The 20604-nt window shown below is 43.7% G+C and overlaps 1 protein-coding gene across 17 annotated transcripts in view; it reads left to right on the plus strand.

Moving 5' to 3' along the window:
- The window catches only part of bahcc1a (BAH domain and coiled-coil containing 1a), a 52422-nt gene extending 34752 nt beyond the window's left edge, over positions 1 to 17670 (plus strand). For 5 of the 17 annotated variants that reach the window (XM_028411535.1, XM_028411534.1, XM_028411538.1 and 2 more), the window contains 24 exons: positions 134 to 248; positions 321 to 520; positions 799 to 960; positions 1353 to 1633; positions 1941 to 2283; positions 2831 to 3769; positions 4859 to 5028; positions 5174 to 5310; positions 5426 to 5542; positions 7685 to 7799; positions 8092 to 8323; positions 8424 to 8615; positions 9525 to 9701; positions 9833 to 10122; positions 10212 to 10292; positions 10461 to 10590; positions 10689 to 10806; positions 11127 to 11202; positions 12807 to 12915; positions 12996 to 13112; positions 13190 to 13345; positions 14270 to 15510; positions 15608 to 15844; positions 15962 to 17670. In XM_028411535.1, the coding sequence (XP_028267336.1) occupies positions 134 to 248; positions 321 to 520; positions 799 to 960; positions 1353 to 1633; positions 1941 to 2283; positions 2831 to 3769; positions 4859 to 5028; positions 5174 to 5310; positions 5426 to 5542; positions 7685 to 7799; positions 8092 to 8323; positions 8424 to 8615; positions 9525 to 9701; positions 9833 to 10122; positions 10212 to 10292; positions 10461 to 10590; positions 10689 to 10806; positions 11127 to 11202; positions 12807 to 12915; positions 12996 to 13112; positions 13190 to 13345; positions 14270 to 15510; positions 15608 to 15844; positions 15962 to 16171 (5945 nt within the window). In that variant the 3' untranslated portion in view covers positions 16172 to 17670. The remainder of the gene's footprint in view (positions 1 to 133; positions 249 to 320; positions 521 to 798; positions 961 to 1352; positions 1634 to 1940; positions 2284 to 2830; positions 3770 to 4858; positions 5029 to 5173; positions 5311 to 5425; positions 5543 to 7684; positions 7800 to 8091; positions 8324 to 8423; positions 8616 to 9524; positions 9702 to 9832; positions 10123 to 10211; positions 10293 to 10460; positions 10591 to 10688; positions 10807 to 11126; positions 11203 to 12806; positions 12916 to 12995; positions 13113 to 13189; positions 13346 to 14269; positions 15511 to 15607; positions 15845 to 15961) is intronic. The other 12 variants (XM_028411536.1, XM_028411541.1, XM_028411542.1 and 9 more) reach the window with 10 other exon arrangements.
- The last annotated feature ends 2934 nt before the right edge of the window (positions 17671 to 20604 follow it).

Here is a 20604-nt window from a genome sequence, read left to right on the forward strand (position 1 = left end):
ACTCAAGACAGAAAAAGAAGTTTCATAAAACGTATCAAACATTCGAATAGTCTAAACATATTTGCTCTTTGTTAGAAGTATTCCCTCGTCATGACACACAAAAGTGAAACCAAATGGTGTTTGGAATTCACAGGACCACCCCGCACCATGTATTCCATGGATCCTACAACAGATGAAGAGAGGAAGAGGATGAGTGAGGAACAAATAGGTTTCACTTGCTTGGATAGAGAGAGAGATCTATATATCAGGTAAGTAAATGTAAACTACTTTATACTATCCCTTATTTGCATTTCTTCATGTTTGTCTCCCTTTGATATCAGGGGTAATAAAGAAAGGGTGGAGTTTGCAAGAATTCATCCCTCCAACAGCTGTCATGGAGACCTCACCTCTCATCTCATGGTCCCAGGCGGGACTTCCCTCCAATCTGGCCAGTTAGGGGATCCTGCTGCACATTCTGCGCACCATCACTGGATGCCAAGGACTGGAAGCCCATCCCTCTGGATGACAGGACACTCTTATGGTAAGACAAGAAATTAGGTTCTTAGAATTACTTACCAGTAATTATGGTATAATTTTATTAGTCTCAGTATATGTAGACTATTTTTTGTGAGTTGTGATGATGTAAAAGAGGGTGTACAATCCAACTATTATTTATACAACCAAAACAAAGGTTATTTTTGTTGTACTAGGTTGGAGGTGGATCTTTTATATAATCCTTTATATAACCTCACTCAGCTGCATTCTGTTTATGTGAAGTGTGTAGGGTATATAACCTAAACTGATATCCTTTCTATAAAGCAGGTATAGGTCATACAACACTACACCAGAATCTGCCACCAGGTTTCTCTGCAGCCATGCCAGGCCCTCTGCAGCCGGTCCTGCCCCTGCCCCAGGACCCCTCTGCTCAGCTAGTGGTTCTACCCTCTGAGCCTCCCACCCATCCTGCAACCCATCACCTGGGTATGCAATAACCTTGCTTTCACCTCTGGGAAGCCAGGGGTATATTTCTAAAGCACAAAAGACAAATGTCTATAGAATGTGAAGCACGCAGAGACAATTTACCATGACATGATGTCTGAGGGAAAGATCCTCGACTTACACGCTATGTCTAATCTGGTTGGACACACTAATGCTCAGAAGAATAAATAAACAGGAACTATATTTTAAACAGAAATTATTTGATATGAAAAGCCGTGTCTGATGTATACAATACATTCAAAAAACACGGTAAAGCAAATCCTTTCTAAATAAAACAGTATTTTTATCCTACTGATAATATTGCACAGCCTCATACAGTATATACATGTGTCATTGTTTTAATGTAGCCATACCATTATTCTATTTCTCATCAGATGTGATGGAACAGCAAGGCCTGTGGCCCCCTGTGTATGGTGCCCGGGGTCCTCCTTCCCACATACAACATACTGCTGTGTACTCCCGATCTCAGTTTCTACGGCAACAGGAGCTGTACGCTCTCCAGCAGCATCAGCAGCTCCAGCATCAGCACCAGAGTCACCAGTCGCAACAACAGCAACAACTGCAGTCTCAACCACAGCAGCAGCAGCAGCAGCAGCAGCAGCACAGAGCTCAACACAGTATGAATATGCAACATCAAGCCACTCACAATGCACAGGTGATCATACAATCTAAATCAAATGGTTTACTGCAACAAAAAAAATAGAGCACGACTCAAGAGTTATGAGTCAGCCTAAATTCTCACAAGACTTTAGTCTATTTATAGCTCACCTAATATTTTTCTGAAGATGCAGAATTTCTCATAGGGATGGAATGGATTGTTAAATGTAGGCTACAGAGCAATTAGCTTTTGCTAATGATTAGACTGCAACTCTATACAGCTATATCATGTGTAACATAGTCTTAATTGACACCATTAAGATTCATTCACCAAGTAGATAAATAATTGTAACTTAATGCCACAGATACAGAAGAGAGTGGACGAGGCCTCGGTTGAACTAGAGGAACTCATTTCAGAACCAAGAACATCTAAACCCACTAAAGCCTACTCCTACAACCCAACGCAGAGGAACGCCTCACCTGGGTCCTGCACTGCTCACCTGTCCCCCTGTTGCCAGTCCCCATCACTGCGACAACACCCCAAAAGCACTCCTTCAACACCTTGCCCTGCCCCCAGCCCTGTTGCAGGAGCCCCTCATTCACCTGCCCTCAGCCCTGCACCACCTCAGATGCTCGGTGTGGCCGAATCCCAGGACAAGAGAGGAGAGGGGCAGCCTCCTCAGGATTACCCAGAGAGTCTGGAGCCAGGTAGGCACATGCAAAATGATGATGATGATGATTCCAAATAAATACCTGGTACATTACATTGATTGATAATTGTACTTTTTGGTGTTGTGAGTTCTTTTGTTACCACCCCCTCCTTCCAATGACAAAAAATTCTTTTAGCCAAAATGTGACAGCTGCTCTTCCATACAATATCAAACTTGGAATAGTGTTTGTTTGTGTCCCCGGCAATAAGAATGATAATTTTGAAGTTGATTGAATGAAAAATTGAGAAAAAATATGCACACACTTTTGATTTCTTGCTTTGTGTTAACATCTGGCTAACCAGCATGCCAGAGGAATGGTGTATTACACACACTTGTGGTCTTCCCCCTTCTCATTGCTGGGAAATCAGGCTAAAAGATTTTTCCATGTACATTTTCACTTGTTACAAACAGTAGCAGTAGCTGCGTTTTAGGATTTAGTTTTCATAATAACTTTAGATGTGATAATTCAACCAGAAAATGTGTTTTGTGTTGGATTTTGTGGAGGATTGTTTACTAATATAATCTATATTTCTTCCCATGTACAGACTTACCTCCTGGATATACATACCCTGCTATCACTATGGGCTACAGGAGTGGACCGCCCCCGCAGGATGTTCGACTGGCTGAGCCAGCTGACCTGGAAGCAGTCCAGGTGGAGCCGGCTGAGCATCCTCCCCAGTCTCTCACCAGCCTAGGGCAGGAGTTAAACTGTGGTGTGGGGGTCAGGCCCCTCCCAGAGTCACTCAATGAAGTGGAGCAAGAAGAGGACGAAAGTGTGGTTGCGAGAGTCCTGGATCAAAGGAAGGAGGTGGAAGTAGCAGCAGTGGCAGCACCGAACTATATCCCTGTAGAAGAGGAGGCACAGGAACAGAGGCCAGCTGAGGAAGACGTGCTGGTCTGCCCCCCCACTGAGAGCCCAGTGTGTGAGGCTGCTTCCTGTCCAGTCCCCCTTTCAGCGGTGGAGCCTGACAGGCCAGAAGCTAACATCAACTTGGAAGAGGATGATGAGGCGATGGGTGGAGAGAATCAGGTAGAGCATCCTCAAAAGGTCAACATGCCCAGGGAGCAGGAGTTGGAGCTGCCAGCCATCATCGAGCTTGACCCTGCTTCCCCTGCAGCTTCTGAGTCACAGTCCCCATCCCCCGAGGCTGCACAGGACAGCAAGCAGCAGCAGGAAAACAAGATAGTCTCTGATGACACCTCGGCGGATTTTGTGTGTCTTTCCCCAGCCTCAGCCACTCCCCCTAGTCCAAGTGAGGCAACTGCGGCTGTGCCACACAAACCTCTTGTGCCGTGTTACTGGAGTCTGGAGCTGCTTATTGCTGCTGCTTTCTGCACAGATGTACCCCCATTCCCCTTGTTCCCTTTCAGCAGTGCCTCAGTTGCCCCACAACAATACAGCCCCCACCATGGTATACAGCTCCTGAGTGAGCTAGCAGATCTGGAGCTACAACAGCAAATGCGCACCTGTGGAAAAAGCCAGGGTGAGGGACACACACACATTGACACACATACAGCACGCTCTCTGACAGTTAACCCTCTATTTCTACTGCGTCCACTGAGACAAACTCCCCCTCAGGCCTAGCCTCCGTCGCTGTGCTCCCTCCCAGAAACTTCTGTCCTCTTGACCCTCTGGTGGATTCTAACACATCCCCAGAGAGGCTGTCTGCATGCCTGCTTGCCATTGCTCTTCTTTGGTGTGTTAAAGGCACTTTTATTTCCTAAAAGGCTGTTCTAACGATGTGGGGGCCTCTGGAGGAGGGGACAAAGCAGGAAGACAAGGCTGAACTAGGGTGTACAACCAGCTGTTACATACAGGGAGTGCTTCCCATCATGCAACTGTTTGAAACATACACACAAAAATGAGACACACCAAGTTGTTTCATCTCTTCTCAACACATTACTAAAAGTTAGTGTGTACTCACATAAGCATTCAATGTTTTCAGCACTCTGGAGTATTGTCGTGCTAATTAGACCCCATTGTTTCAAAGTGCCTTTCAAAGCTTCCTTTTCAAAGCACCGTGTGTGCTTTGGTTTTTTTCTATTCATGAAAAAAGGATGTTTTGTGTTTACCACAACATCCTAATGCATTTAACAGCTCCCAGAAGAGACTTCTATAATCAGGGCATCGTCTGATTCCAGCGATGTGATCCTGTTGACAGCTCACGGAAGTGGCACATGTCATTTCAGAGTCACAACAGTAATCCTTACCAAAACAAGCACTAAAACAAGTGAGGGGCAGAATGAGTACTTTTATTTATTAATGTAAATCTTTCTGTGTGGCTGCTGGGTCTGCCTTTCAGCTTATAGCCCTGTCTATAAATGGCAGTCAGTGCCAGAGGGTATAGAGACCGGCTATATAGAAAATACCAGGCCAGATGGCCGCTGACATCTGTTGTGTCCATATTGATATGACCTCTGAAACTGATGCTACGTGACAGCCTCTACCTTTCTTTCACTATATGACTAGGTTGTAGCATTCATATGCACAAAACATCACAAAAAGCTTATTAAGCAGGCATGGCATGTATGGACACAAAGTGAATCAAATCTGCATTTTGTGTTCATAACAGAGGAAGATTTGCTCATGTTGGACCTTCAGAGCCTTGCCACCTTGGCCACAGCCCGAGCACTGGAGCTTGGATCCCAGGAAGGCACAGAAGCAAGCTCAAGGCGACACTTCCCAGCTCGCAGGACCCTCAACTTACGTAGAAAATGCAGCTGGAGACCCCCCAATGAACCCGTAAGATTATAACAATAGTGTGTCCTTTCAATTACAACGGCCCTGTAGTTTTCAATGACTTTGAATACAAAGACTAGTGAGGACTATGTGAATACATGTTTTTGATTCTTGTTTTATGGTTCATGGGTCATGTTTTGTACTTTAGGTGTGCCCTGCCAAAATTAGCATAGAAACAATGGATGGTCCTGAGCTTGCAATGCGTGTGAAATTGGCTGAGATACAGCGTCGCTACAAAGAGAAGCAGAAAGAGCTGGTCAAACTTCAGAGGAAGCATGATCATCAGTGAGTGTGGCCTTATATTTGACAACATTTCAGTATGATATACTACAGCTGTCTGAGTTTAGCCATTATAGAGTCCCTCTGTCTGCTTGTGTGTTTACATTTGTGTGTGCATAAGCAGGAAGGAGGAAACACCTCGCAGCCCAGCCAGACGAGGACCAGGGCGGCCAAGGAAGCGGAAACCCACCCTTACCATAGGTCCAGTGTGCTCATCTGAGAGCCAAAGAAAAGTCAAGTGAGTATCAGGAAGCCCATCTCCACTAGCTGGCTGCAGTCCAGGACCCTTGGTATCACAGGCGTACAGGGACTGTATCTCATTGGCATAAACAGGAAGATCCAGTGATCCATTCTAGAAAGTCTACTTGAACCCTTTCTAATCTTATCACTGGTGTTAACTTATAACAGCATAGTTTGTGTAAGCTGTATGTCTGTTAGTATTGAAGGTTAAATTTGCGATCACCTCCAAATTCTCTTGTTTTAACATACATAAAAATCTCAGTAGCATTACTAGAATTACTGTACAGGGTTTAAATGGAACAGGGAGGCTCAGCATCACGTTGGAGTACTGTGAATTCTCCTGTAATCTGCCCCAGCAGCAGGAATGTGACACACTGCTGCCATTCGAGACTCACAGGGTCACAGAGGGTCCAAAGTCTTACACGATGGTCAGACAGTCCCTGCAGTCATAGCTGACATTTAAAGCTTTCCAATAAGAGCAATTTACATGAATAAGGAACATAGAAGAGTATAGAAATTCATTTATGAAAGAGTACCGTTTTTTCCTCACTGTAGTATCTCTGCAACAATCCACAGTGTTCCCAGCTGAGCCTCTGTGATGTCACCTCCATTCCACTCTGACACCATGTTCTCTTGTCTCCTTACCACGCCAGCAGCAGGGATATTGATGTTGGGTGAAAATGATACTTAAATAAGAGCTAGGACTCTCCTAAATTTGCTAAGGGAAAGACAGGTCCCAGCTGTAAAAAGCCATAAACTAGTCACAGATCCGGCACTTTACCTTTGCTGCCTTCACTTCTATGTACAGTGGAGGACCAGACAAGTAGATTTTGGGATTAGTTAGCTCTGTGTTGCATCATTTACACACTAAAAAGCCTGTGCACCTGCTACTCATGCTGCAACAAGATGCTGACACTGATGGGGGTCAGTGGGTCAGCGGGTAACAGGCTAGCATCTCTTTCCTTTAGCTTATTTTGCTTGAATGTGTGTGGTAGTGTGTAAGAGATGCATCAGAGGTTTAGCACATGCATCTGCACTTTAAGTGCGATGCAGCTGTGTGTCTGTGAGCATTTACACAGGCATTGTTTGTTTTTCTATGTGCCTCTTATTCCTGTGGGTAGTTCACTGGGGTCCTATGTGGGGCTGGTTTGACTGGAGGGAAGGCTGGAGACAACTGCTGCTTGCCAGAAAACCCTACTAATCAATTCAGTTTAATTAGTCACTGTACGCTCAGCCCTACCAGCCCCCCCACAGAGGGGAGGGACTCTGTCACATTGTGTTTGTCAGCAGTGGGATCTGCCTCACAGGGCCGCTCACACTTCACTGGCACCTCTGTCACTCTCCTTTCAGTTAGTGGGCAGACAATCCACTGCCATCATCCTTTTTATGTATTACAGTTGCATGTTGACACAGTGATAATGTGATTTACACACAAACAAGACCTAGATGCAGCCACTGTATTCACATTGTTGTGTTCCATCATCACCAAACAAGCACATGCATGTGATTTCAGGGCTTTACATGGAGCAATATCTAATCAAAGAGAAAACATTTACATCTACATAATATTTCAACTCTGCTTAGCGTGTAAATGTGACTGATTTCCTGAGCTGCATGCATACAAGGGGACAGGAAGTTAATCTTTTGTTTGAGCGTGGCCTGGCTTATGTCAGTGTGTTCTGTGGGCAGGCTTCCAGCTTGAAATTCAAGGGCATTTGGAGTGGTTGGCCTGATGCTGCTTCGTGCAGAGGAACGACTGATATGAAAATGCAACTGGAGAGCTGTGATATTACTGAAACAATACAGCTACATAGAATTGTAATGCCTTCCATCCATTCAGTGCATTCTTCAAAGCTATGCAGTGCTCTCCAGGCTACAAGTCCCTAGGTAAAACATCAATGCTTTTTTTAACCACACTGCCCTCAAACAATCCCAGGTTCCTTATTAGATCGCAGTTTTTTCAGCGTGGATCAGACTTCTTGTCCTTTTTTGTCCTTGTGACAGAGAAAGGAGAAAGTTATCAGATCCCACAAAGAGGTGACTCAACTCTGTTTTTCTCCTGTGATGTCCTACCCCCTCATTCTTTGAAAGCACTGCCATTCTTCCCTAATGAATGCCTCTCCCTTGGTTTAAATGGCAGGTCGATGGGGGCCGGGCTTGGGTTGTCGCCCGAGGACCTAGGAGTGGGTGGAGACAGTCAGAGAAGGAAGAAGAGGCTGTCCAGTCAAGGCTTTGAGCGGCTCAGCAGCACACAGGTCAGGCTCCCCTTGTCCTGCTCTCTTTTGTCCTCTTTGCAACTAGAAATAAAAAAGGGATTGTTCTTTGTTTCTGTGGATTTGACATATTCCTTTGTTGCACACTACTTCTAATTAGGTGCTATCCTCAGGAGTCAAATCCTCTACACTTGATGCTAATATCTTTTTCATTGAGGCTTCTACTGTTCCCTTTTCTCATGTGTGTGTGAGCAAATGAGGACCATCCTCCTCTGCTTCTGATGCTTTTGTGGCTGGGTGTATAGCAAGCTCTCTCATCTCTCTCTTGCAACAGATAAAAGCACAAGGGTGCAGAAAAAGCAGCCTTCAGAGCATGCTCGGCTCCAAGCTGGCTAGTGATGTGACTCAGCTCAAGCATAAATCCCAGGTTAAAAAGAATCCCTCAGGGATAAGCTCCAGGGACAAGGAGGTTTCACCCTGCAGTTCTGACCCCAAGCATAGACACAGAAGCCAGGGCACAAGTAAAACCGAGGCCAGGCGAGAGTCTGGGGGACAGAGTGACACAGGTACGTACTGGCTATCCTGACTCATGCTGCTTAGTTTTAACACAGTGGTGTCTTTTTCACTTTTACAATAATGGATGATTTTGCAAATTTTGTCAAGCAGCCAGTGTGGATAGTGTCCCCCAAGAGAGCTGGAGTGGACTGGTGCAGCGGGGGCGTAAAAAGGGATCCACCTCCCTGACACAGCACTCCTCTCATCTGAGCCAGCCCAGGGCTAAATCTCTCCATGGCCCAAGACAGGAAGCAATGGAGGAAGAGGAGAGCTCACCTGCAGAAAGTGACTCTTCTGATCAAGGTAACATGGTTTTTTATATGACACAGATAAACTGACCACAGCAAAAATGATCGTATCTAATACTCATACTGTACCTGACCAGAGGAATGCAACCAGAGTGAATCAGACCTTTAAATCATATACGACAGCCCATTTTTTACTTGAATTTACAGTTTGAAAGATAAATCAAAATTTAATTTGTTTTAATTCTGTTTAATTGATGATGATTTTACAAAATAGAATTAAAAAGTGATAAAAAAGTAAATAGAAATATAAACATATCAGAATCAGTATGTATTTTTCCAGGTGTTACCAGTAATAGAAAATTAGGAGCTTTACAGGCTATATATGTGTAACCTCTGCCTTTTTTTCTCTCTGCTCTGCATGTTCTGTGAAAGCCTGCAGATCAGCCAAACACTTGCTGAATTTTTATATATGAGTGAACTGTTCTAGTTGCAGAAAGAAACTGCCTGCAGTGTTCAGGGTCAGAGTAACTCCAGTGCCCCGCTTGTTAATTCCTAAATCACTTTAAAACTAATCAGAAGTGAATGAAAAGGTGCTGATGAACGACTCCTTACAGACGGAAGTGCGCATGGACACTTGAGTTATTGGCTTTGTTAGCTGGTCTGCTCCATATGTGCAGGCACAGCTGTGGACACTTGGCTGTGAGAGGCCCTGACAGCCCTGGAGACTCGCAGACTAGGTCAAAGTTTGAGAAGCTGCAGTGACAAGCACAGACTCTAAGCAGCTCACACTGGCATGTGGGTTCACACCAGGAAATACCACTGAAGCAAAGCGCTTCATACATTGTATCACCTCCATTAAATAATACTAATGAAGTGCCTGTTGAGAATTCATTAAATAACTTGGCTGCTTGGTAATGAGAGTTAAATCTATCTAATAATATGCTGTACTGTTTGCTGCCATCAGTAGAAGATGAAGAAGAAGAGGGCAGTTACGACACAGACGAAGGTCAAGATTACAGAGTCCAGCCCCCCAGAGACATCACTGTTAGCTCCTCCGTGACAGGTCCAAGCCCCTCGTCGGTTGTAAAACTGGAGGCCAATCAGAAAGCCAAGAACAAAAAGAAGCGACAGGAGCTTTATGGTAAGACTTTCTTTTGAAAATGCTTTAAAGGTCAACAAAGCTGGCCTCCATCTTCATGGGAAGCATCTGTTTTGTGTCTCTTCTTATTTGTTTGCATGTTATGAATCCATTTCTATAACGAAAATGCCCAGGATCTCAAGGTCTGTCTGGAGCGGAGGGGGAAGTCAAAGTAAAGAAGAAACCCACCTGTGGGCTGGGCATGGCAGCTGCAGTCAAAAACTACCCCAACCACCCGGATCAAAGGCACGAAGGAGTTAGAAGAATATATAGACCCAAGTCTAAGGAGCCTCGGTGGGGCAACCTAGGGACAAGAGGCAACCGCTACAGGAGGAACATGGGACTTGCCACCTTCCAAACCACCAGTGAGAGGCTGAAGAGGGCAACTCGGAAGAGCACCATGCTAAGAGGGGCAATCAATAAGGTATGTAATGTGTGCATAATTTGAAGCCACTGCTCTTGCTAAAATTATAACTGTGGATACTTACACTCAACTGTTGCTGACTTTAACAGAGGCGAAGTTGCTGGTCAGCTGGGGCCCTGTCTTCACAGAGCGATGAAGGAAGTATGGGGACAAGGAGTAAGGTCCAACAGGTAATTTAAATCCTCACTCAGGAAAGCAGCTATGTACCAACCATTAAACAGAATCTGGTGTTATCTGTGTCATACAACTCTTATTAACCCCCTTCTCAGGTTCTTGACCCTTTCACATTTAGTTTTTCCTTGCATCCATTTGTCCATGTGCTTGTCATTTGTCCACAGCCAAAGGGGCGAGCAGTAAGCCGACTGCTAGAGAGCTTTGCTGCTGATGAGGGCTTTCAGATGGATGGAAGCAGCTTCTCAGACGAAGAGGAGGATAGCAACCATGAATATAACAACAAATGCCCTGAAGGTTGGACTGTGGCTGAAAGTGGCTGATATCCTGTACTCCTCTCAATAAGTTGATGTTTAAAATTTCATTTTAATCTTAATGTTGTGCTCTTTTTTCAGCAGTTCCTAACTGTGTCCTGACCAAAGAAATCTTGACTGATGGACTGAAAGTGCTGATTTCCAAGGAAGATGAGCTTCTATATGCTGCTAAAGTCCACACTCTGGAACTCCCAGACATGTGAGTTAACAATCAGGGTGTCCTTAAATGGATGAACACCCTGTCAAATGTCAGCACATTTATTAAGGTTTTCATTGAGAAAGAGTTTTGCATGGGTGAAGTCCTAGTTATCAGCAGTAGTTGTGTTCTCATCATGCCTTTCTTTCCTTATATATCAACCACACATTTAGCTATACCAAGCTCTGAATATTGGTACAGTTCCTTCTGGCTCAGGCAGCAAAGAGATTATATGACATCAGCACAGTGGGAGTAACATATAACATGGAAGCCAGGCAACCATAAAACAGGCATCTGATCTTTTGCTTTCTCTTCTGTGCTAGATTTAGCATTGTTATTGATGGTGAAAGAGGAAACCGCCCAAGAATCTATTCACTGGAGCAACTGCTACAAGAAGCTGTAAGTTGATACTTATAAACATGCTGTTTTATAACAAAACTCTCTCTGCTCAGACAAGTGTTCCCTGATTTCACTGTAAACAATATGATGCAAGGACCCAAAAGCAAGAGGTCAGGTACTGATGTAGAACAGCTAATCAAATGGTTACTTTTAATTATAAGCAGACAGGGAGAGTGGAGGGGGGCAGAAGATGAACCAGAACATGGAACTGGAAGTAGTACAGCTCAGAACTTGAGTGGAAGGTTTATTGGCAAGGAAGAGTGACAGAACAACAGATAGCTATTAACAGAAGGCAATGGGCAAGAAGACTCTGGAAGACATGAAGCATTGGACAACTTTTGAGCAGGTGACTCACAAGGAGCAGGTGAGGAACTGGTTTACTCAGATATTGCGAGTAATTGCATTGTCAGTTGTGGCGAAGAAGCCCAAGTTGTATCCATTGATTCTGACGCAGGCACAGTCTTTGTGTGAACTGACTAGAACCTCTTTTACTTGTGCATTCATCCTGCCAACTCAGTCCAGCAATGTCACTTGACTCTGGAGCAGAAGAACGGTTGGTAGGGGGCACTGGTCAGTGAAACCTCCACACTTCTCGAAGTGACAACTGACAACTAAAAGGGAAAATATTTTGACAGCATACACTCAGGGTAACAAGAAACAGGTCAAACCGATCAGGGTGGGGCAAGTGATCGTGCAAGGGGGGAATGTTCTCTCTTTGCGTTTTTCCATTTCCTTTTAGTGGCTCTGTGCCTCCAGTCATCCTACTTGTCCTCGTCCTCCCAATGAAGCCATCTACAGTTTTTTGTGACTATGGACAGCTGGCAAACATTTTATATATATATCACCTTTAGTTATCATGGCAACTATCCACAACTGGTTTGTGATGAGGTCCTTGTTGTTAAGCAGTAGAAGGCTGGACCTACACATGTACACTAGTGGACTTTGTATCTCACTGCTCCTCTTGTTCATATGATCAAAGTCATTTTTTTCCACAAAGCCTCACAGTGCCATGTGTGCAGTTCTACATTTTCTGGCAGCTCTTGTCCAAACACACACCACATAGCAGCTGGCTCTAATTATGCTATACTTTCACTTTCATGTTTTAAATTAGTCCAAACGCCATTTATTTGACTCTGACACCAATACCCCAATAGATTTTCACCAATCTTCCTCTCCCTCTCCCATGCACGCATGCATGCACGCACACACACACTCACATCCACACCTCATCAGTCAAAGGGTCTCTTGCCATGGCAACAGTAAATGAGAGCAACCTGAAAGAGCTCCCAGTGAGTGGCGGATACTGGGACTGCCTGTATTGTTGGAGGGAGGATCTGGCAACCTGCAATTACAAGCCCTCTATTCAGACCCTCTTTAGTATTACTCAGCAAGTCAGGATTTACTGCATCATGGCTTCCGCTCTTTTCAGCCCTGACTGGCACATTGGCATGAGATAAGTGCCGCTTGGAAACGTAGCACAGTGGCTGCACATGCACAATGCTCCATTGCTGTCTTGGTAGTATGTGTGTCTGTGTGCATGCATGTGTGTGTACATTGTGTGCAACCTTTAATGAATCTTAATTATGTTTTGGTCTGGCTTGCAGGTCCTGGATATTCGTCCAGAGTCGGAAGCAATGCTCAGTGAAGGAACAAGGGTGTGTGCTTACTGGAGTGAACGCTCACGTTGCTTATACCCAGGTTACGTTCGCAGAGGTAAGACATCACCTATTTTAGAACGTACGGATATAATGTCAACTTTTAGCTTACCTGTGGATGTATGTTGTCTCTTGCAGGTGGGTCATCTGATGAGGGGAAGCAGGGAGGAGTGATGGTAGAGTTTGATGATGGAGACAGGGGGAAGATTTCTCTCCCAAACATCCGCCTCCTTCCTCCCGGATACCAGATTCGCTGTGAGTGCCTCCTCTGGGTGCACTGCATTGGTTGCCTGTAACTAAATGCTGATGATCTTCTAACCTTTGTCCTTTAGTTGGGGAGTCACCTCCACCCTTGCTGGTTCAGAGCGGGGGAATAGCTAAGAAAAGTTCCAGCCATGAGCAGGCTACTATCACTGACAGACCCTCTGACAGGCACAGCACCAATACTATGGCCAATAACCAAAATGTAGCAGTCAAAAGAAGACCAGGTAAAGATGAACTGCTTATCTCATATTTCCTTCCTCAAATATGTTTTTTTAAGTAACAACCATTTGTTATTAATAGAGGTGGAGCGGTTCACACATATCCACAGTTCGGTTCATGTCACGGTTTTTGGTTCAGTTCAGTTTACATTGTTGTGTTTTTTTCTAACACTCTGGAAATACCATAGATCAGCCTAAAAATATTTATCCAACATTTACCATATTTAAAAATCAGTTATAACATTGTGTTGCTGCTGTTGCCCATCTGAAGTTTCTTCTCAGTCACTGCTTGTGTTAGTGCTTCAGAGAGATGCTCCAGTGTTGACAACTCCTAAGTACGACAAGTAGTATTGGCTTCCCCTACTACGCCATTGCATAATTAAAACTACCACTGCGTTGTTTTTTTTTCGCCATTTAAATATATGCTATTTACATCCCTGACTGCAGCTGGGACTGCTGTGTGAAGCTACTGTGAGACTGACTGCCTGTGACTGCTTTAGGGTGGGGGAGGAGCTCACGGTCACACCCGCTGCTCATTGAGAACAGTAACTGCAGAACGATGCATGCCGCCATGCCGGTCTCTGAAAGCTGCTATATTTTTGTCGCAAGCTGCTTTTGAAAAAAAAAAAAAAAACGAGAAAAAAAATTCCTCCCTGCATTACTTGACGCGTATGTCCTGAACCGAACAAAACGTACGCCCTGAACCGAGCGGTTCCGATTGTTTTTTTTTTCCTGAACCGTCCCATGTCTAGCTATTAACTACATAGCCTACATCTTATGTTAATTATTAAGCCATGTTGAATTAAAACATAAAATCAAGTTAGTAAGCATAGTGCCAGGGTCACTGTATATAATGTACAAAAAGAGACACAGTCATGTTTCATTATTTTCAATGTATGACTAAAACATACGTAATATGTTTCCTTTAAGGGAGACCAAAAGGCTCTGGGAAAAAACAAAGGCAGCAGCAGGCTGAAAATACTAAAAATTCTTCACCATTCCTGGATTGGCCTTCGTTGGCTTACCCCCGAAAGAGAACGTCCGACAATCTGTTTCACTTCAATGGGGCACCAAGGAAGGTTTTAAGAGGGAAGGAGGACGACTTGTTCTCCATGCCCCAGTCGCAGTCACTGACATCCATCCCAACCAAAGGCCTTTTTAGCAGCAGTTCCTTCGAGGTGGACTCATTCAGAAGCATTGCAAATGGCTACTCCTCCTTCTGCACTCGCTCAACAGGACAAGGTCCGGTGTTATCTCTGAGTAGCAGAAGCGGCCTGTATGGCGAGAAGCGCAGACAAGATGAAGTGGTTGTGCCAAGAGGCAAGAAGTCTGGACAAGAATTCCTGGTCAAATTAGATCATGAAGGAGTGACCTCCCCCAAGACAAAGAACAGCAAGGCCCTGATGTTGCGAGATGGATCTTCCGGTGTAAGTGGTATGATCAGGACAGAGGCATATTCTCACCCTGTGCTGCTAGTTAAAGACAACAAGAAGGGCAGTGGCTCCAGGGTAGAACTTCTGTTAAAAGGAACCACATCTCAAAGAAAGCCCTCCCCATCTCTACATCTGGGCGAATATGGTAACCTGGGCTTCAGCTCTCACAGAGAGTGTCACAGCTCATACTCGGATTTGGATGATGATGAAGAGGAAGAAGAAGAAGAACAGAGAAGGAGGGCTGCAATGACTGCTGCCTCAGGTGGTCTAAGGACGGCTGGCCGTTTCCTGTCTCGTCTCTCTGTCTCCTCCTCCTCCTCTGGTTCTTCAAGCTCCTCTTCTTCAGGGTCCCTCTCAAGTTCCAGTCTTTGTTCTTCTGATAATGATTCCTCCTACAGTTCAGAGGATGAGGACAGTTCTACACTGATGCTGCAGAGCTGTCTATCCTCCCACCGGGGGCTCTTGCAACCATCTGAACCCTCCACTTCTTCAAGACCTCGCCAGCACTCCTTTGTGGCCAAAGCTGTGGCTGTTGCCAGTACCAAAGGAGGTCTCCCTGACCAGGTGTCCAACAGCAAGTCCTTAAAAAGAAAAGAATGCTCCACCACTAAACCACCTAGAGAATTTGTGAAGAAACCTAGGATGCTTCCACATGACAGTGCACTTATTCCAAGACCCAAAATGTCTGCATTCCTTGCAGGACGACAAATGTGGAGATGGTCAGGAAACCCAACACAGGTGAGACTACTAATCCATCTACTGGATACATCAGTTTAGACTGGTCAAGTCTTTCATATAGCTTAAAAGTGGTTAATGTATGTTTTTTTACCCACAGAGGCGAGGTTTAAAGGGCAAGGCCAGAAAACTTTTCTATAAGGCCATTGTGCGAGGTAGAGACACTGTTAGAGTGGGAGATTGTGCTGTGTTCCTCTCAGCTGGACGACCTAACCTACCATACGTTGGTAAAATTGAGAACCTCTGGGAATCCTGGACATCTAGCATGGTAGTCAAAGTCAAATGGTTCTACCATCCAGAAGAGACAAAGCTAGGAAAGAGGCATCGAGATGGCAAAGTAAGTTACAGAACATTTAGTACAATATGATACAAAGAGAATATTCGTAGCATATCAAATACCGTTTTACATACAATGAATACATGATGCAGTTAAACCTGTCTTTTCCCTCTTCAGCATGCCCTGTACCAGTCGTGTCATGAGGATGAGAACGATGTCCAGACAATCTCTCATAAGTGCCAGGTAGTGAGCAGGGAGGAGTATGAGTGTCTGACTCGTAATCAGAAGACCAGTACTACCTCCTCAGATCTCTACTACCTGGCTGGGACATATGACCCCCTTACTGGTCAGCTGGTCACAGTTGAGGGAGTTTCCATCCTGTGCTAAACCTCCATGAGGACAGTGCTTAAGAACTGTGGAGAGAGCACACAAGTCAATGACTTCACATGTGGCAAATGTTTCTTATGTATGCCGTGGGCTAAATGTCAGCTCGAAAACAGGGTGGTCTGAGATTACACACTGGAGTCTGTTGGTGTCTAACCTTTTGTGGATGTCCGTAATTTGTCAATCCCTTCATGAGGGACATTAGAAGGCCCGGGTCTTCTCAGGCATCACAAATTTCAGTAAGAGATGTTTCAATCATCCAACTATTCTCTTTTTAAAAAAGATTCTATGTGAGATTCATAACTGGTTTTAAGACTCTTGCTCCCAGCTCCAGATATTTCATCAAATTTGAGCTGAAATTGCATCAAACTGTTGAAAGTAAGAGGAGGCTTAACAGCCACTGTGGACCAATTCTTTAAAGGTAGCCTTACCTGAGGGAATGGAAACAAAGGTGAGGCCTAGGGCTCTCCCCGGGCCACTTCATTCCAGGGAAGTTGAAAACATGTAAAGGACGTAAAATTGATGTCTGTAAATACTTTGAATTTTCAATCAAGCCATACACTCCAGTACCTCTCACCTGTCTTAACTGTTCAGGTGTACATTGTACAGTTCAATTATTGTATTGTTGTTTGTTGTCTATATGTACATAAAAGCTATTTTATATAGGAAGTTTATTGTATATATGAGATGTATCTTTCCATGTTTGCAATTGATTTATTTTTATATTGGTATGTAAAACATTATGTTGTGTTTTCCTTTGCTCTGCGAAGTCAAGATTGAAGATATTTGTGTTGCACTGCATATGCCCTGCTGAGACAGACAGAGCACAGACAACGACCGAAGGATTTAGTCTACAACAGGACAAGACTCACTTTCTGAGAGAGGTGGGGGGTCAGGCTGTTTAAAAAAAATAGGTCAAGTGGCTTTTTGTGGTGTTCTGTTACTTCACATTTTCATGATCTTATTTTAAAAAACACCTTTTTTTCTTTATTTATGTTCTCTCTGTTGATCATCAAAGTAAGGCAGATCCCACCGGACTGCAATCACGGGTCAAAAATAATTTGAGGTCAGTAGTATGAGTGTACCATTCTGATACAATATCTGTGTGTGATAAGTGTCCTGGCATCACTATAATCATGTCCACACAAATTAAATGAGGGCAAGACTGGGTCTTTAATAAAAATGTGTGAAATGTGCGCTGCATTTGTCAGTGCATTGTTGAGCACATTGTTGCCTAAAATACCAAAGTGTCTTTAATATCATTATTTCCTTTATTTATATTTTTAAGCACCTGAACTGAAGTCAGATCAAATCACTGGTAAATTATTGAATACTTGTCCTCCACTATGTGCATACTGATTGGCTTTGCTTTTGACAATGGTCTCTTACACATTCACTTGTACCTGCAGTATTGTTTAGTACAAAAATATGTACCAGAATGCCACCTGGGTGTATGACTGTGAAGGTCAAGATACTGTAGTAAAAATATTGAGTACTGACAATGTCTTGAAATATATTTTTTTTTCAGCCATCTGTGTATTTTGTACAGTTCACACACACAAACACACACACATACACATACTCAATGCTAACTGTGAAGGACAATCAGATTCACAAAGCAATGGACATAGGTTCACTCAGTCTGAACTGTTACTTATATTATTTAATTTGTGCCAAGTATATTCTTTTCTATGTTTGTTTTCTCTGTCTTGTTTGATATGCAACCCTGATTTTTTTTTGTTCACAAAATTTTATTTTGTTCGCCAACATTTTATTTATTGTCAACGTTGCTGTTTGTTCATGCCAAGAGCGCTTTATGAGAATGTGACATTGTTTTTCATTGTGTGATGTCACATTTGCATTTCTTAAATAAATCTGGTCTTGTAGAGGCCAATTAGTGAAAAAAATTAAAAAATAAAGCAACACTGGACTATTCTCATCTACATACCTCTGTGAATTTGATTATTTTACCCGTGTCTCCATCTTCATGTTAAACCCAGAATATTTTGCACATTTTGTTTTGTTTTTAATTTTCATTATTAAAGACAATAATTTGTTTGCTTTGATCACATAAATGTGCTGATTGTTAAATCACATATTTGAATGAACATACAAACACACATAAATACATATGCATGTATGTGTATATATATATATAAACTCTGTGTTTATATAGGCTTGTGTGTGTGTGTGTGTCAACATACAAACACATTATATATGCATATATCTGAGTGTATGTGTGTATATGTATATATATATATATATATACACACACACATACATATATATACATATACAGATATATGTGCATGTGTGTATATATCAAAGAGAATGTGTTGGTGTTGTAGGAGGAAAGAAACGAAAAAAAGGAAGCAAACCAGAAAAAGTCAGTGAGGAGTTATAAAATAACAAATATCATCATTAACGATGCCTTTGCTGTAACTAGTACATCTCCCTGCATATAACTGATATCTTCTTTCCGTCCACCAATCTCCACCTCTGTGACTTTAGCAATACAAAATGAGGGCAGCTCCTGCCATGTTACATATCATGTATAACACATACTCATACGTCTCTGCGTGTCTCATATTCCTTACACTCCAGAGTCAGCACCTCCCCTTAGCATCTCGATATTCCATCAAATTCTTAAGTTTGAGACAACACATTCCTTGATGTGAGTGTCTCTGGCTCGAGTTTAAGCTTCGTGTCCCTTAGCAAATAAAGACAGACCTGTCACAGCATCAAATAAAACCTGCTGGGTTGGCCTCCCAAACTCCATAAATAGATGTGGATTATTTTTTTTATTTATGATATGAAAGTACATTTGCCTATTTATAACTAAACTGGTTCATTGATAGTGTAGAGAGATGGTAGAAAACCATGTGATCGGCCAAAGAAGGAAATAGAGGTATTATTTTTGTCCCAAGCCCTGAAATATCTGCATTCACAGTGATCATATTCTAGTTTGATACAATGATTTGTAAACAACACCCCCCACCCCCCACCGTAGTATAGGAAGTGAGTTCAGAAACCAGATAGCTGGATGGAGGGATGGTACAGTTTGTATTGGTGCTACTGAAAAATAGTGTGAGGGTTTGCCCTCTAGTGGAACACAGAGCACACTACATACAGAATGATTGTATTTACCAACAGAGCCCAGTTTGATGATCTTTGTAGATCATGAAAGGCTTAGAGTTTGGAACAGCAGTACGTTTGTTTCTTTGCCATTTGCAACTGTGTATACATGATCATTAGCTGCTTTCTGTTGCCTGGACTGGTTAAATATCCACTGGCTTGGAGTATGGAACTTTTCCTCTGCAGGTGTGATGGTCTTTTTTTGCCTTGCATGGAGCCTGACCTTTATCACCCGTCTCTCAACGTCCCTACAGGGGCCAATGGGCACATCAGTCAGTCCCCTGGGAGGACACAAACAGTTCTGTCTACCACCACAACCTTTTGTGTTGACTGTGACCACTGCCCAGTGTCAGAGCCATGGCCATGCTTTCACAACATAGAGGTGAGAGGGATGGGGTTAATGGGAGGGTGTCTTAACATCTTGCTTCATTATCTGTCTATGAAGGGATCTAAAGCTGTCACTAGAACATGTCAATGCACCAAATTTAGAGCAAACTGTAAATTGTCTAACAAGGGTCCTGTTACCTCTCTGGCTCCACAAGCTGGCCTGCCTGCCTTATGTTTCAGTGCCTGTCTAGTTCAGCTTGGTCAGCATCCAGGCCGTGGTGCTCAGTGTCAACAGGAGAAATGCTTTCCTGCACAAATATCTACACCTCATAAATGTCTCGCCCTCTGCTTGACCCTGTCTGGCCTCTGACTGTGAGGAGGTTGAACAGAGGACAGGCAGCCTGGTGTGTGGGTGTGTGGGTGTGTGTGTGTGTGTGTAGGTGCATAGCAGAGGGGTTGGGGTGAGATTGTGGGTCTTAACAAAGTGCTGGGAAGAGACAGAGGACAAACAGATCGCTCAGGCACTGACTGCTTTAAAGGGTACTAATGGGAACTGTAGTTAACCTATGAAGCATCCATTTAACAGGATCCTTGTGGTTTGCAGATGTAATGAAGCCAACGTGAGGTTTGTATTTTCTTAGTGAATCTGATAATAAACAGAAACCCATTATTTTGTTAAGTTACACATTCTGGCCTTTAGAGGTAAATGCTGCACCCCCTGGTGTCTGCAAATGCACGCACTTCACATAAGGGATACACTGGACTGTGATGCATAGCTGTGTGCTGCGCAGACACACAGGTGCCAGCACAGCCACGCTCCCTCGCCGTGCTCTGTGCTTGCCGTGGCTCAAATCCAGCCATGCCACCCTAATCCCTTTCTGTGCTGCTCATCATTAGAGGCTTGTGAAGATTCTGTATCAGCTATGCTAAAAGAGCTTTTCGCAGTATTACATTGGATTACTGTTGCTCCTCAC

Source organism: Parambassis ranga, chromosome 8, assembly GCF_900634625.1.
Source record: "Parambassis ranga chromosome 8, fParRan2.1, whole genome shotgun sequence".
In the NCBI taxonomy this organism is placed as follows: Eukaryota; Metazoa; Chordata; class Actinopteri; family Ambassidae; genus Parambassis; species Parambassis ranga.